At 37.7% G+C, this 17146-nt stretch overlaps 1 protein-coding gene across 13 annotated transcripts in view; it reads left to right on the top strand.

The window, feature by feature from the left end:
- DNM3 (dynamin 3) overlaps positions 1 to 17146 on the top strand; it is a 566482-nt gene that overhangs the window by 232472 nt on the left and 316864 nt on the right. For 9 of the 13 annotated variants that reach the window (XM_031662793.1, XM_009194141.4, XM_031662781.1 and 6 more), the window contains 2 exons: positions 7648 to 7699; positions 8522 to 8551. In XM_031662793.1, the coding sequence (XP_031518653.1) occupies positions 7648 to 7699; positions 8522 to 8551 (82 nt within the window). The remainder of the gene's footprint in view (positions 1 to 7647; positions 7700 to 8521; positions 8552 to 17146) is intronic. The other 4 variants (XM_031662786.1, XM_031662792.1, XM_031662795.1 and 1 more) reach the window with 1 other exon arrangement.

Here is a 17146-nt window from a genome sequence, read left to right as displayed (position 1 = left end):
TTTGCTTTCTGAGTTACTAGGATTTATGCAGTCCAATGGTTAAAGAGAAAGAGGGACTATAGATATGTGCCGTTAGAGTAATATCTCTATACACCACAAGCAGCAGACCAAGGTCTGTTTGTTTTTCAATCTGCTCAGTAGGTCTCAACACCTGTTTTCTCACAGTTGAAATGATACAGTGTGCAGATTTCTGTTCTTGTTATTTGAGCACCATGAAAATTCTATGGGTTGTGAGATTCGTTATATCTTTTTCCTGATCCTCTGGAATTCCTCTGTTGCCGTTTTACTAAAGGCAGGGCATTTGAACCTTGCCACTAAATTCCAGGGCAATCTTAGTCTTTTCCTTTACATTCTTAGTTTATTTTTCCCTAATGCATAATTATATTCTATTATAATACTATTTCTAGTTCCTAATCTTACATGAGAATGTTCTCACTCTTGTGGAATCAAAACTTAGGTATTGGAGTATAAAAAGATCCTTTTTTTGACTTACATGCAAATTTAGGAATTAAATGCTTGCTTGCTTACTGAAATTGTTGTCAAGTAGAAATACAGGATTGAGCAACTTGAAAGGACATCATTCATATCTCCTGTTCAAATAAGTTATAAATTCCAATGTTCCAAGCACCATTTTAAAAATAAGTGGACTTCCAGTTTTCTGTTTCATCCTCAGATATGTTATTTTAAACTTCATCTTCATCCTTAACATGAATGTTAGGAGGTAAGTGATTCTTCTTTTACAGGCTCCCAAGTTCTGTAAGATTTTCTTGCATAATAATTAGCCTGAGACTTCACTAAAGATCCTGGAGGAGGATCATGTCTGAATTATGCCTTTTTTAGAAACTTCCAGAAACAACATTGTTTCTTCTCCCTTTGGCTTCAGTCTGATTGGATGGAACCTGGACTATCACAGTGTAACCTGTGATAAGTTACACTCTTGGGACTCTTGTGAAGTGTTCATAATCTTTCTTGCATAATATAAAAGAATAGTCTAAAAGAGCTTTACTCTATAGCATCATTGCACAATAGAACTTTCTGAGATGATGGAACTATTGTATAATCTGTGCTGTTCAATACAGAAGCCACTAGCTGTATGTAGCTATTGAGCAGTTGAAATGTGGGTAGTGCAATGAAGGAAATAAATTTTTAATATAATTCATTCTAATTAAAGTTTTAATCTGGCCACCAGCTACTGCATTGGACGGTAAAGCCCTACAGTATAGTGACTGGCTGCTGGCTCTGGGAACTTCACTGTGGGTCCTACTTTGTTGACAGCTTAGTGGTGACTAAGAGAAAAAGCAAGGAGGCCTCTTAATTGCTGCTAAACAAGTCTAAAAGAACTTTTTTACTCTGTAGCACTGTTGCACAATAGAAGTTTCTGAGATGATGGAACTATTGTATAATCTGTGCTGTTTAATACAGAAGCTACTACCTGTATGTGGCTGTTGAGCAGTTGAAATGCGGGTAGAGGTAGAGGTAGAGGTATACTCTGACATTTGCCATGGAATCTACATCTCAAAGGGACTCTCCATTTCCTCTTTGAGTGGCCTTAGTCTGTGCTCCATTCTTCTTTTTCATCTTCCTTTCACTTTTCGGTCCACTGCAATCTAGTTTCTACCGCACCTCTCCACTGAGACTGTTTTTGTCCAGGATAAAACAGTTAATCCAATGGACAATTCTGAGCCTTTCATTTGACACCACAGTTAATCACTCCTTGTTGAAGAGATCTGTTCCTTTGCTTCAATAACCTCCCACTCTCTCCTGGTTTTCCTCTTTTCACTCTAGCCACTTCTCAGTCTTTAGGAGCTCTTCATCTTCTGATCATGGCTTAAGAACTGTTCTTTAATCAATTTCCACCCTAGACCCCCTTCTTTTCTCACTGACTGCATTTTTCCTAATGGATCTTACCCACTCCAATGGTTTTAGTTGCCAACTTTATCTGATGACTCCAAATCTATATCTTCATTTCACGACTTTTCACTGTACTATGTACCATATTCAGATGTCTACTGGACATCTCTACTTATATATCCTAGAGAAGCCTCAACCTTCTAGTCCCAAACTAAACTCCTCATCTGCTCTTATAGTTTATAACTTCTATGTTGTTCCCACTTTCTGTGGATGGCACCTCCCAGTCCTATTCTTTGCTTCTTGTTCCCCTCATATCTTTGTCTCCATCCATCTTTACCAAGTTCATGTGATTCTATCTCCATCATATTTTTAAAATTCGTCTATTTCTTTCTATCATCATTGCTGCTACTAAAGTTAGTCCTCTCTTACCTGGATTACTACAACATTCTCTCTGTCCCCTGTCATGCTCTTTCTCATTCCTTCTGAGATTCTCTGTTACTTTCAGAATAAAGTCTAAACTTAGTAATGTAATTTCCAAGGCTCTCTATAATCTGTATCCTGCTTACCTCTTAAGCCTGTTCTATTGTCACTATTCCTTTATACTCTACTCCCTAACTCCATGCTGCAGCCAATCTGGCCACTTTGGGATCCCTAACTGTACCATACTTTTGCTTTAACACATGCCTATGATATGCTTCTTCAAATTATTTAGGTTTCCTAGTACAGATGAACATTGATAGTCTGGTTGTAAATAACCCTGGCGTCAAAAGAGAATTCCATAAATATTTCTTAAGATACTACCATAAACCCTCTGCTAGGTAATGTCAGTGGTGAGAGAGGTAGAAATACCAAGATTAATGCTCTTGGCTATCAAGGAGCAGAAATTGTTGGAGACCCAACTATAACACAATCTTGTTTATAAAATACAGGCACAGACCAAGGCTTTGAGAGTGCATCAAAAGGAGAGATAACTGGAGGTTTCTAAAAAGGCATAATTCAGACATGAAAGTTGATTGGACTTTTAAGACTGGACAGGACTCCAATAGTCAGAGAGAGGGGTCTGGGCTGGCTGCTTCCTATCTTCTCTGCTTGAGTCAATATTATGCATTTCAGGGAACTAATTTGTACTAAAACATCTCCCCGATCTTGTCATTTGCTGGCACAGAAATATTGAATGTTTTCTTCTGCCTTCAGAGTAACAGCCAAATTCTCCATAATTGGCCCCAACATACAATTATTGTACTAGATGGCTTTTAAGATCACTTACAAACCCCAGTCTATGATTGGATAATTCTACCATAATAGTTTTACTCTCCACAACTTCCCTATATGCCTCATCTTTCTACCTCCTGGCTTTGCTAACACCAGTCTCTTCTCTTGGAACGTAGTCATTTGTCTTCCTTTATTAAAGTTTATCTTCTTTTCAAGTTTGCTGCAAACATTTCAGATCATATCATCTGAAATTATATTTCTTGTCCCTTAACATTCAGAGAAATTACTTTGGTATAGGATTTATTTGTTACATGGTCACACATCATAGACAAGGATAGAAGAGACTGTGCAAAAAAGTTTTGAGCCAAGAGATAACATTAGGGGTTCTCTGATTGTCTTCTAATGTACTTTTATTTTTATAAAAGTTTAAACTTCTTGTGATATACTTTTAGAATCATTATGTCTCAGCACACACAAATTTGGTTCTACGTTTTAGTGTTCTGGCAAGGCTTTCCACAGTGACTTGTGTGCAGTAGGAATTTATATGATCAACAACAAATGTGCGTGCGCACACACGCATATATAAGAAGATATGGGTAATTATATCCCACATTTAAAACAGAAGCACTTTTTTGCTTTCTATTACATCTTCATATATTTATTAATATAGATTTTATTTTTTATTTGTTATTCTTGTTCTGTGTATGCATATCATTACTTGTACCAGACAAATTGTAGGCTTTTGATTATAAGAACCATACCTTATTTATATTTTTATCTGCTACAGAGTTCATGCCCTACAGTTTTTGATTTGTGTTAAACTAAAACACTATACATAGGTATGTTTTATAATATTTCAGAGTTAATTGGTCAAGTAACTATATCCAAGAACATGTCCAAGGGCTCAAGTTAATTTGCAAGTCCTTACAGGTTTTTTCAGGAACATATTTTTAAATAAATGTTTTAAAATACTCTCAGTTCAATTAATAAACAGAAGAATTATGAGAAAGAATGTATTCTAAGCAGGCAGCTTATTTTTTTTTATTTCATTGCTTTTGAAGTGACTTCAAGTAGCTAAATACATCATTAACAACAGAATGTTTAAGTTTATGGGGCCAATTGCTGCAAAAAGATTATTCTTTAGGTGGAAAATAGAGGCAACTTCATGTTTTTTCTAACTCTAATATTTGAGATTGGCTTATAAAGTAAATCTACTTTTCCTTTGGCATATTCTTACAAGTGGTAGATCCTAAATATGCATTATTTCACAGATGGAAACTGTCAATGGACATTGTCTTTGTCTAGTGTAGCTTATAAGCTTCTGAGAGTAATTTTGCATCTCAAGGAATATTGGACCTAAAAGGAACTTAAGAAACAGCTTGTTTAGTCCCCTAGCCCTTCTCTCTGTCTCCGTTTCTGTCTGCCTCCCTTGTAACACATATATACACATTTTATGGCCAAGTGACTGAAGTCCATTTTGATCAGACTTTTCACCTAAGGTAGCAAAGGAGTCATTAACGATCTTTGTGGCTTTTGCTTTATGTTCAACTTCTTTTCCCTTAAGTGATTTGAAGATGACTGATACATAATTTTAGGGTCCCCAATAATTTGTTCAAAGTAAGCACCTGTGGGTCTATCACAGTTTGGAAGTTTTCACCACTAGTCCGTGCTTTAGTGAAAACATTACTCCTTAAACACAATTTTGGTGCTTGGAAGAGATAAACATAACCTATGAAGGTGTCATGATCTCATTATAGTAGTAGTTTTCCCATGCATTCCTGGAAGAGCAGGAATCCTGGAGGGTGCTGGAAAAGTGACATTTAATGTGGAAAAAGAAAGTAAGGAGGAGATCCGAAGCACTTAGGAGAGTGCTACTCAAGACACTCTGTGTGCCAGGGCATGAGGGCGGCCAGAGGGCGGTGTGGGCACAATGGATCCTGGTCACCTCTTTCACAGCCTCACCTACAAGACCTGAATAATGTAAATTTAGATTGTTCAGATAAATGGTTAAAGAGGAAATAATTTCATGGTAATTAAGAGGATTAACCATTTAACAGAAAGCTAGAAAAAAAAAAAAAAGGAAGAAGTTGAAATTAGCAAATTTAAAATTGGAAAAAAATACATACACAAAATATTTTTAGCAACCAAATACAGTGTGGACTTTCACCACCCACCCCCTGCCCACCTTCAGTTGAATGCAGTGTTTCTTCATTAGGTTGAGTGAAGGAAAGCAACTTAAATGTATCAGAGGAGTTTATTAAAAACTTATTTGGATCAGCTGTTCCAAGTGTGGTGTTGATTTCTAACTTGTTACTGCAGCACAACATCCCATCACTTTAAACAGTTGACTGAGGGCTTTGGTCTCCCTTTTCTTTATTTTACACTATTTCATTGATCTCCAAAACAGCTTCCACAAACTATTAAACAACCTGTTAAGAATACTGAGTATTGCTGATCTTCCTAGAATAACCAAAATGAGTTGTGTTTCTTATATTGATAGGTGTTTATTCATGGATCCACCAAAAGAAAGCCTTTGTCCTTTTGAGGGATAGAGTAACCTAGTGATGAAATGTGTGGGCTCTGTTGTTAAGTTGTTGGAGTCCTGTAAATTAAGCATTAACTTAATTTGCATTACAACTCTTCTCTCTGTGCTTATGTCTAAAATGAGGGTTATAATGGCATCAACCTCATTGGACTTTTCATCCAACAGATATTTCATGAAACCAACCATGTGCTATGTCCTTTCTAGGCCCTGAGGATATAGCAGTGAACAAAACAGACACAAACCCCTGCTCATGAGGAGCTTACAATCTAATGGAAAGGGGCAGAGAAACACAAAAAATAAATACACCGTGTAGTGTACTGAGACCATCCCGGCTAACTCGGTGAAACCCCCGTCTCTACTAAAAATGCAAAAAAATTAGCCGGGCGAGGTGGCGGACCCCTGTAGTCCCAGCTACTCTGGAGGCTGAGGCAGGAGAATGGCGTGAACCCGGGAGGCGGAGCTTACAGTGAGCTGAGATTGCGCCACTGCACTCCAGCCTGGGCGACAGAGCGAGACCCCATCTCAAAATAAATAAATAAATACACCGTGTAGTATGTTGGAAAGTGAGAAATGCCAGACAGAAAAATCAAACAGGGTAAAGGGGATGACAGTCTTGGAGGCAGGGAGGGATGGGGTTATAAATAGGGTGGTCAGAGTGGTCCTTACTGAAAAGATGGATTTGAATGAAGACTTGAAGGAGATGTTGGGAACTATGCAGATGAAAGGGGGAAGCAAATCCTAGGGAGCTAGCTTTCCTGAAGGCTCTAAATGGGAGTGCAGTGGATGGGTTTGAAAAAGAGCCGGTGCCAGTGTGGCTGGAACTCTTCAGGGAACGAGGTGAAGGGTGGGAGGAGACGAGTCAAAGAGCCAGTGGTGGGGATTGCTTGAGTAGGGCCTTGTAGACTCTTGTATGGACTTTGGCTTTTACCATTTGTGGAATGGTGTTGATGCAGCACAGGGTTTCGAGCAGAAGAGTGACACAGTCCTTCTACAAGTATCACTCTGGTGTCTGTTAAGAATAGACTTCAGGGAGACAAGTGTGGCAGCAGAGACCAGAGAATAAATGATTACAGTAATCCAGATGAGGGATGGCAGTGTCTTGGACCAAGGAGGGACCAATGGAAGTGATGAAAAGATGGCTAAATGTTAAATGTATTGTAAGAAAGTAGTCGACAGCATTTTCTGATGGCCGGATATGGGTTGTGAGAGAAAGAGGAGATAAAGATTTTGGCCTAAGCTCTTGGATGTATGGTATAGAATTGCCACTAGTTAAGAGGAGGAAGGAAGACTGCGGGTTAAACAGATTTTAGGGGGGATTTCAGGAGTTCAGTTTTGAAATATTAAGAATGATATGCCCATTAAATACCCAAGTGACGATGTTAAGTTGTTAAAAACATGAATAAGTCCAGAGTTGGGACTCATACATGTTTGGATCTACATGGCAGATTCAAACGAGAGATGCATTAAAGGAGTTGTCAGAATATCTTGGAATTCAAAGCAGTGAGACTGGATAATATCACAAAGAGTTTGTGATGTGGAGCAATACTACTTGGGTACTACCGCTTATTAGCTGAGTGACTTTGAGAAAGTCACTTAGCTTCTCTCCTCATCTATAAAACAAGAAGAATAATCGTAACTACTTCATGGGGTTGCTGTGAGAATAAAAATGATTAATATCTATAAGGCACTTAGAACATGGTATATACTCAATAAGCATTAACTTAATTTCCATTACAACTCTTCTCTCTATCTGTGGGACATTGCAAATATGTCAACTCATATGTTATTAATGCTGCAATGCAGCTTGTCTTTCAATGGTGTTATTATATTTTTGGTTTATGTGCTATTAGGAGTTATGTGCTATTAGGAGTCCCATTGAGTTGGTTTTGCTTCCAGAATTAAACTGACCTGGAATTTTGGTATTACGTCTGCCTCCACTGATTTTTTTTTTTAAGCCTGTATATATTTTAGTATTTGTTACTTGTTCAGGAAAAAATTGTATGTGTCTCTTCAGTGCTGCTTTCCTTTGCTTTTCTCAGTGCTCAGCAGAGGAGCAGTCAGGTTCACAAGAAAACCACAATTGGAAATCAGGTAGGAATTGCATAAGAGCATCAGTCTATGCATGTCCCAAAGAATTTGAACTAAATCGCTTGATTGACTATTTTTTTAATGCAAATTAATCACGTGCCAATTTTGCTTGAAATGCAGCTTTTCATTTTGATTTCTTTTTGCTTTAAAAAATTTTTGGAGCGAATTGCATTTCTTTTTGGCTATTTTATGCAGTTAACCACATTGATTTATTTTAAATAACTTTTCTGCTACTTGCTCTGCATTTCAAATTTGACTCCTCGTGTCCTATTTTGCTTGCTTACATTACCCCTAAGTTTAATTTAACATGGAGTTTGTGAGTCAGTTGAAGGTTAAAATATGGTGAGTAGCTGCATGAGCTTTCTGGGATTGCTAACTAGTTCACACATTTGCACAGCTTGGTATCAGTGAAGGGACAGCTCATGAAGAAGGCAGTTGTTGGATTTAATCTCTGCCACACTAAATTCTTGTTGGTTAATGAAGATGTTAATTCCTAAGAAGATGTGATCTTTTGAGTTTTTGTGTTTTGGGCTGACCAGCTGTCTCTGACTAATAGCGCTTTGCAGAGATTGTATTAACTCGACAGTTTGCTGTGTCTTTTATGTTTTATGTGATAATGAGTATTTGCATTGTTATTTCTTTTCAAGTCAAAACAATGATGGTGTTACAGTTTTTAAAAAACGTTCAGAGGTACAATTATTGAACAAATTGAAACCTCTGCTCTCGATTTTTTTCCCATTGTTTTGAAAGGAGAAGAGGTAATAATAGACTTTATTTTAAAAACTTTTTTTCTGAACTAAAGCATATAATTCTTTGCTATTTCAGGGAACCAATCTTCCGCCTTCAAGGCAAATTGTACGAGCTAAGTTCTGTAAGCTTTACTGTTGCTTTTTCATTTAGCTTCCCAAGGGCACAGTTTGTCTTTAACTGATTAACTCAACTAGCGCTTGCTACTAATTTTTTTTAAAACTTAGGTTGTCTTGTCCATAACACCCTATCATTGAAATAAAAATCCTCTTAAGGGGGTTCATCCCTTCACTGCTAATAACTTGCTGTGATTGAAAGGTATGAACTAGTAAACTCTAAAATGCTATAATAATAAACCCTTAACACTGTGGGTGCTTTGATATTTCTCTAATTTTAATGGGCCTTAAAATAATTAAAATCATTAATGATCTTCATCTCTGTCCTTTTATGCTATGTTGTTATGAGGTGTAAGCCTTTCTCTTCCCCTTGTATGATAATATTTCCAATAAATGTAGATGATACTTCTAAAAGGTGGGTAAATATTGAATATCTGATTTTGCTGTGTTTGTTGATAAGCCTACCCAATTCCAATTACTTGCATTTATTTTTAAAAAACAGAAAAACAAAGTTATGTTGATGGACATTTTATATGGCTGTAGAGTTAAATCTTTGAAAACCAGATACTGTGTCTTCTTTTATGGAAGTGTAAAGACATTGTCATAGGCATTTAGAAAAAAAAAATTAAACTCTAATTTCTACCATGAATAAAGCAAGTTTATTCTTCCAACTCTGCACAATTTGAGAATGAGATTGGAGCACAGGTCAATTATTCGCCCCATGATATTTTGGGAAGACACAGGTTTTGGACCTAGACATTCCTGGGTTCAAATTCTGTTCTGTCACTTAGGAGCCATGTGGCCTAGGACAAATTGTGCCTGAGTTTGCTCAGCCATGTGATGGGAGGAATAGAAAATATCTCTCGGGATGACGGTGGGATTCAGAAATTATATACGTAATGAGGTTTGCAGCCCAGTACCAGATATGTGCCCTGTAAAGAATAGAAACATTACTCCCGGAGGTTAGGTGCTGTTTCTTCAAACTCTTGGGAGAAAAAGTTTAAGTACAAGAAAATTATAAAATTTATAAAATGAGAACAATTAAACACTTGGGAAAATTAGAAGCTTTGGAAATTGTTCTGATGCCTGCAGTGCCCAGATTGTGGTTGGATATGATATAAAGGATTTCCCTATAAAAGTTTCCTCATAGTCAGAAGTATTGCTTAGCTCATAGAAGTATGTACATATAGGAAAAGCAATAGTATAATGGCATATATGCATACTTTAAATCAGAGGAAATTTGGAACAGCTTTCAGTTATATTACTTCCAAATACTCAAATCATGCTAATTGTGTTTCTGTGACTTTACTTTTGCTGGCTACTTCAAAGCTCACACATTATGGAAGTATTACATCTCAAGATAATAGAATTGGGTCAGTGTTATCATGGAATATAGATTCCTTATCCAGAACTTCTGGGGCAAAGCATGCCTTGAAGGTCAGAATTTTTTGGAGTTTATTAACTATATCATATATCACCCTATATTTTGTGGAGTTAGAGACAGCATCCTATAATGAAACATATTCTATTTCTGCAGTGAAACAAAGGAATAGTCACACCAAGTAAACTTTTAAATAAGAGGTAAATCCTCTCACATCAGATCAGCTTTTGCTGCCAAATTTGCTAAGAAAAAAAAATGTAATTTGCAAGCAAGGGATTATGAACTAGAATATATTATTTTCCAGAATCAAATCCAATAATATATACATGATACGATATATTTAAAGGATCTTTAGTAGTTTCTACTTAACAGAAATAAACCATAATGACTTGAAATTTTTTCTTTATGAATCTCAGCAGATGATATTGATTGAGGTTTATATGAAAACAGTTTTGCCTATTAAGAGGCTCAACTCTAGGGAGTTTTGGGGCCCAGCCTTCTGACTGATGCTGGCTTTTATGGTTGGTAGGGCTGAAACACTCTGCAGCGTCCTAGGAAGTGATTCATCCATGCTGCTGTCCTCTTAGGGTTCCTGGTTGTAGGAGATTGTTGTGCAGCATCTGTTCTGAAATATTTTAGAAGGATTCAAAAAAGACAAAACTCCCCTTTAAAGTCAAATTCAATTTGTTTATGTCTGCCTAGAAATTTTAATGGTTTCACGAGTCAATGTCAGCAAATGTACAAAAAAATGTGAGCACATAATTTACCGAAAGCTGGACTGCTCAAAATTTTAAATTTAACCTTCATTCATCCTTCCACTCATGTATTCAAAACCTATCTGTGCCAAAATCTGTGGTGGGTGTTTAGAGAAGCATGATGATGCATCAGTCGCGGGCCTCACCCTCAGGAAGCCCACAGCCCAGCGGGGATGATGGTAAGTAAGCAAACTGAAGTCCACTTCCTTTTCCAAGGCTAGTTACTTCTGACCCTTCAGGTCTTACTGAAACATCACTTCTTCAAGAGACCAGCCTTGGTCACCAGATTTAAAGTCACCCTCCCTTCCCCATGTCTTTCACTATCGATTACATTTTATTATTCGAAACAATCTTATTTATTTATCTATTATTTTTTGTCTTCCTTCATTAGGACGTAAGCCCCATTAAAGCTATTTTTTGTGTTGCTTAAAGCAGTATAGAATCATAGTAAGATTTTAAGCACAATCATATTAACATTTGTAGAGAAAGGCTTCGAAGGCGAGACGAGACTGGAAAAAGGAGATTAGTTAGAAGGCTGATGTGGATGGAAAATTGTGGTGATCCGGGCTTGGGTGTCTGTACTGAATTTGAGGAAAAGCTGATGAATTCAAGAGTTAAGTAGGAAGAATCCAAAAAATCTGTGATGAATGGGATGTTGGAGAGAAGGCTGGAGGTTGTCTTCAATGCCATCAAGATTTATGATTTTGGTACAAGTAAGATGGTGCTGCTCTTCACGAAGAAAAGAGCATAGCGAAAAGGTCAGATTGGTATCCAAAGTCAGGAAAGGCAGCTTTCTGAGTATGAGTCACCGTGGGAATTTGAAGTAAAAACGTCCTGTGGGAAGTTGGATAAAAGTGTTTAAGTCCAGAAGAGACAGAGAACTCTTTCTTTCAAAGGTATTGGAGAGTCACGGAAGGATTTCCAATAGGGAAGGGAACTCAACTGATTTTTATATTAGAAAGGTCTGTAATGGAATAGATTGAAGGAGACAAACTAGAGATATGGGAATTGGTGAGGATGCTTTTATTCAGGTGAGAAAAACATTGGTTGCTGGTAGTATTTAGCAGAAGGAACAGATTCAAAATATATTCAGAGGATAGAATTGGAAGGGTTATAAAGAGTTCTCAGGGGGTTAAGTCATCCTTCTAGGCTTATGGCTAAGGGCATGTACTGACAAAGGGAATACAGGAGAAGGAGGAGCAGGTGTCAGGGGAGATGAGAGCAGAAGGTGCTGATTTAGGGCCGGGCGCAATGGCTCATGCTTGTAATCCCAGCACTTTGGGAGGCTGAGGCAGGTGGATCACGAGGTCAAGAGATTGAGACCATCCTGGCCAACATGGTGAAACCCCATCTCTACTAAAAATACAAAAATTAGCCAGGCATGGTGGCGAGCGCCTGTAATCCAAGGTTCTCTGGAGGCTGAGGCAGGAGAATCACTTGAACCCGGGAGGCAGAGGTTGCAGTGAACTGAGATCACACTGCTGCACTCCAGCCTGGGCGATAGAGCAAGACTCTGTCTCAAAATAAAATAAAATAAAATAAAATAAAATAAAATAAAATAAAATAAAATAAAGAAGGTGCTGATTTCAATTTTGAATATGTTTGTGCTTATTGGAGATATCATTGGGGTTTGAGGTTCAGGACTCATGCACACTACAGACATAACTTTCACTGTTGTCAATAAATACATGGTAGCTGAAGCCATAGGAGTACATGAGACCTCCTCCAAAGGACGAGAACATAGAAAGGAATATAAGACTTAAAGCATGATGGAGAAAGAACTGGAACTGAATGGGGAACTGAAAAGGCATTTAAGAAGTGATGAGAGAGGTAGGAAAACTTGGAGAGTGGTAGAACAAAAGCTAAAGGGAGAGAATATTTCAAGGAGGGAATAGTCAATAGTTAGATGTTTCTAAGAGCTCAAGGAACTTGAAGGAAGTTGTCAGATAGTTGGACTGTGGAAGGTCCTGTGCAGGTTAGGGACTATCTGAGGGTCCAGTGACAGCATGAATTCTCTTGGCCTTGTAAATTGCTCTTCTGCTCTACAGTTGGAAGATGGCATAAAGCTGAGGACACAGACAAATGAATTGATATTCTGAGCTGGGGTTTTTCTAGGGAGGCAGCATGGAAAGTTGAGAGAGAAGATGAGTTAGAGTTTTTAAGAGAGACAGGTTGAGGTAAAGGACTGTGTAATCTCACATGAGTAGCTTTAGTTGATGTATTAATCAGGATAGATTAACCAGGTAACAAACAACCTCAGGATTTCAGTAGATTAGCATAATACAAATTTAATTCACCCTGCTATAATAATTCAATGAAGGTCATCAAGAGGCAGGGAGATACCTGGCTTCACATGGTCAGTAACAGACTGGGTTTTGGAATTACAGAGATTCCAAAATATCCCTTCTCCGCTTTCTCCTGCATAGAACCTGCAAATTTCATTTTTCCAGCAGGTGGGAAAGAGACAGAAGCCTGGTCAAGGGAGGTTTTTAAGAACCAGTCCATAAGTGGCACACATCATTTCCATTTCGTTGAACAGAACTTAGTGGTTTGGGCTCACCTAGCTGCAAGGAAAATAGAAAAAATATACTCTGAGCTTGTGCCCAGGAAAAAAAAAAAAAAGATAAAAAAGGATGATGTTGACTGAAAATTGAAAGGAAATGGGCATGCCAGGGAACTGGAGGTTTTACTAAAATCAGAAAACATTTGTGCTAGGATTAAGGAAAAGAAATGATGAAGTGGGAGGTTAAGGTCAGGGAGTGGCATGTTGTATTGAAAGTTTAAGAGTAAAGAGAATGCCACCTGAAAGTCAGAGATGTTATTGGAGTAAGAGATAAAGGACATTGGAGGGAGGGGCACAACAAGTGATAACTAAAGATATCTGTGGAACATTGTCTTCAAAGGTGTGAGTAGCTGAAGACAAATGGGGATGAAATTTCCTTGGTTGGAATATGTTAGGGGCCAGGAGGACTGATGTGGCATTTACATGACCAATGATTCATTCCTTTGCCCTCAAAAGTCTAGCAGGAAGGCATTGCTGACATGCTCCTTTGGCCCAAGAATGTATCCAGCTGCAATTGTATGACTGGAAATATTTTTTCTTTAAGCAGGAAGTAGAGCAGGTGCTTGCATGAATCTAGATATCAGGGTACCTCTTAGTCTCAAGCTTATTATCAGTTTTGTTTGCCACCCATGTGCCTACTATTGTTCTAACTTTAAACTGGAATATGAAATTTGACTTTCTCAAACCTACAAGGTCTCCAGGTAACTGGATTATCAACCTTTGTATTACAGGCTGCAAACAGAAAAAGACATTTCCTTCCAAACAGGGTTTTCTTCTCTCCTTAGGACTTTCTGAAAACTAGTTTCAGTAGACACTTGTCTCGGTCTCAGAAAATTATAAATGGACCTCACTATCCTGAAATTTTCCTGCCATGTCCCCTAGTTCTTCACCCTCTGTACGTACATGGTTTGAGTCCAATGTTAAAAAGGTGAGAGTTTAATTAGTTCTTTAACAAATAGATAACAAGGATTGCCAACATCCTAGCCTAAGAGAGATCTTTCCAGCCCTCTCGCCTTTCTCCACTCAGCTAATTCCACCTTTTAGGGTCTGTCACTCTTAACCTCAACTCTTACCTGACTTCCTGGTACCGATATCTCTATCAGTTAGGATTTTTTCAGATGTAAATTTCAGAAAACTCAAATGACCCTGGAAAAAAAGGGAATTTGTTAGTTTACATGAATGAACACTTCAGGGATAGAATCAGCATTATTTAATCCATAGCTCAAATAGTGTCACTATGAACTAGTTTTTTTCTTTCCATATTTTTGTTCTGCTCTTTTGCTGTGGTTCTGTTCTTGCCCCAAAGGATTGCAAGATGACTGTCATCAGTCTCCAGGGAATTTTCTTCCTAGTTTGAATCCAGCAGAAATAAGAGTCTTTCTCCCAGGATTTTCAGAAAACCTTCTAAGGTTCAGTCTGATTGGACTGGTGTGGATCATGTGCTCATTTCTGAACTATTCACTGTGGCCAGAGAATGAGGTATACTGATTGACTTAGGTCACATCATATGGCACAGGGGAGGCTCCTCACCAGAACACATGGGCTGCCTCTCCTGTGAAAGAGCTATTGTTGGAAGAAGAAAGGATAGACGCTGGAGGAGGTGCATCACAGGTGAAGGCAGGTACTTGCTGAGCATTATTTGTCTTCAGAACAACCTAATTTGGATAATAGGATTTTTGTGTATGCTGTCTTTTTAAAGGAATATAAGATGGTTAACACCTCATCCTTAAAACCCTGTGGTTCATTTATTAATGAAATTTAATTATTTTTCCATTTCATGTCTTTCACCTTCTCTCCCTTTCCTTTCAAAAATAATTCTACTGATTATACTAGGTTGAGAAGCAACATAGTGCAATGGTTCTTCAGAGCTGACACAGTGGAGTCACTGTGTCACTATGAGCAAATTAATTAAATCTTACTGTACCTCAGGTTTCTAATCCTTAATAAGCTGATAATAATAGTAACTGTTTCATAAGGTTTTTGTATTAAATGAGATAATACTAGTTAGGTACTTAGGTATGGTTTTGGGTGTTCTACACACATCAGCTCATTAATTCCTCTCAACGACTCTATGAGGTAGGTACCCCTATTATCTCAGTTTTACAGATAGGAAAACTGAGGCATGGAGAGGCCCAGTAATGTGCCCAGTCACGCAGATCATAAATGATAGCACCAGGATTCAAATCTTAATCACCATGTTTAACCACAGTTCTAATGGTTTTTAAATTTCATCAAGAATCTCATTTTATAGTCTCAATTATTTATAATCTCATCATTTACATTCATTTGCTTTTTTTATTACTTAATTCTTTTTTTTTTTTTTTTTGAGACAATTTTGCTCTGTTGCCCAGGCTGGAGTGCAATGGTGTGATCTCAGCTCACTGCAGGCTCACTGCAGTCTCCACCTCCCAGGTTCAAGCAATTCTCCTGCCTCAGCCTCCTGAGCAGCTGGAATTACAGATGTGTGCCATCACACCTGGCTAATTTTTGTATGTTTAGTAGAGATGGGGTTTCACTATGTTGGCCAGGCTGGTCTCGAACTCTTGACCTCAGGTGATCTACCCGCCTCGGCCTCTCAAAGTGCTGAGATTACAGGTGTGAGTGAGCCACTGCACCCGGCCACTTAAAATTTTTCTTATAATAAAGCCATTAGATCTGAAAAGAATGAACTTGGGTTTATATAAATTAATCTGATGAACCAAAAAACTATAATGGCTATTTGAATTTGTTGCCATTTTATTTTTTAATTCTATAAAAATATCTCCAAAGGAGCTAGTCAATAGCTTATAGAATATAATAATCATTATTTTATTATAATAAAATAGAGATTAGAGTTTATGAAAACCACACTTTGTCAAATATACAGCCTGTTAATTTGTTCTGCATCTTTGAGATCTAGAGTTTTATTTGGAATAGTATTTAATGTATGCCACTTACATTTTTTTCCCCAGAAAATAAGCACATGTACTTTCCATATTTTTACAGCCAAGTTGCATCTTAATGGAGGGCTTAGAGCATAAAAACCAGTGAAGAGATTATCTTATCTACTCAAAATTACTTTGAAAAACCCCTTCAATAGGCAGAATCTAGGTTTTCTGCTATGTTTTAACTTTGGGACAGTAGAGCATAGTCTTGTTTCACCAGAGGAAGAACAACTGGTGAAACAAAGACATCTCTCCTCCTGCCTCCCTCCAGCTGCCCCATAGCTCCTCTGTCTCTCCCCCTGCTTCCCTCTTTTCCTCCCTCTGTCTCTTTTATCCTCTTTGATGCTCTCTTTTTCACAAGTGTGCTATGTTTGATTCCAAGTAAGCAAATGCCTGTATTATTCCAATTCCTTGGAATTTTGATAACATTGAAAAATGTTAATGTTCCTCACCAAAGATTATTTTATTAACCACTGTATAGCTTATTTAGCACAAAGTATCCACGGAGCCAACAAAGTATCCATTTGTTACTTGTATCCAAAGTACATAATTTTGAATCTATAATTTTCAAGTTAAGCAGTAAATATATGAACACATTTTTACTGTGAAAAAGTTAAATAATGCAGGTAAAATAAATATACTCTTGACCCCCACCCAATCCCACTCACCTCCATAGCTACCACCACTGTTATCATTTTGGAGTATATATACACATATATATACACACAAGCACATGTGTACATACCCACCCACACACAAAGACACTGATTTAAAAAAATAAGAATAGACAAATATTGTACATGTTTTGTGCTAAAATTGTAAACTCCACCAAGGCAAGGAGTTTTGTCTCTTTTGTTAATTAATGTGTCCCAAACAACATCTAAAAGCTGGTGTATGGTAGCTGCTGAGTAAATATTTGAAGTTGCACTCACTTTATTCACTTAACGATATGTCTTAGGGATCT

The sequence above is a fragment of the Papio anubis genome, chromosome 1, assembly GCF_008728515.1.
Source record: "Papio anubis isolate 15944 chromosome 1, Panubis1.0, whole genome shotgun sequence".
NCBI lineage: Eukaryota > Metazoa > Chordata > Mammalia > Primates > Cercopithecidae > Papio > Papio anubis.
Note: the sequence above shows the minus strand (reverse complement) of the source record. Positions and strands in the feature narration are given on the sequence as shown.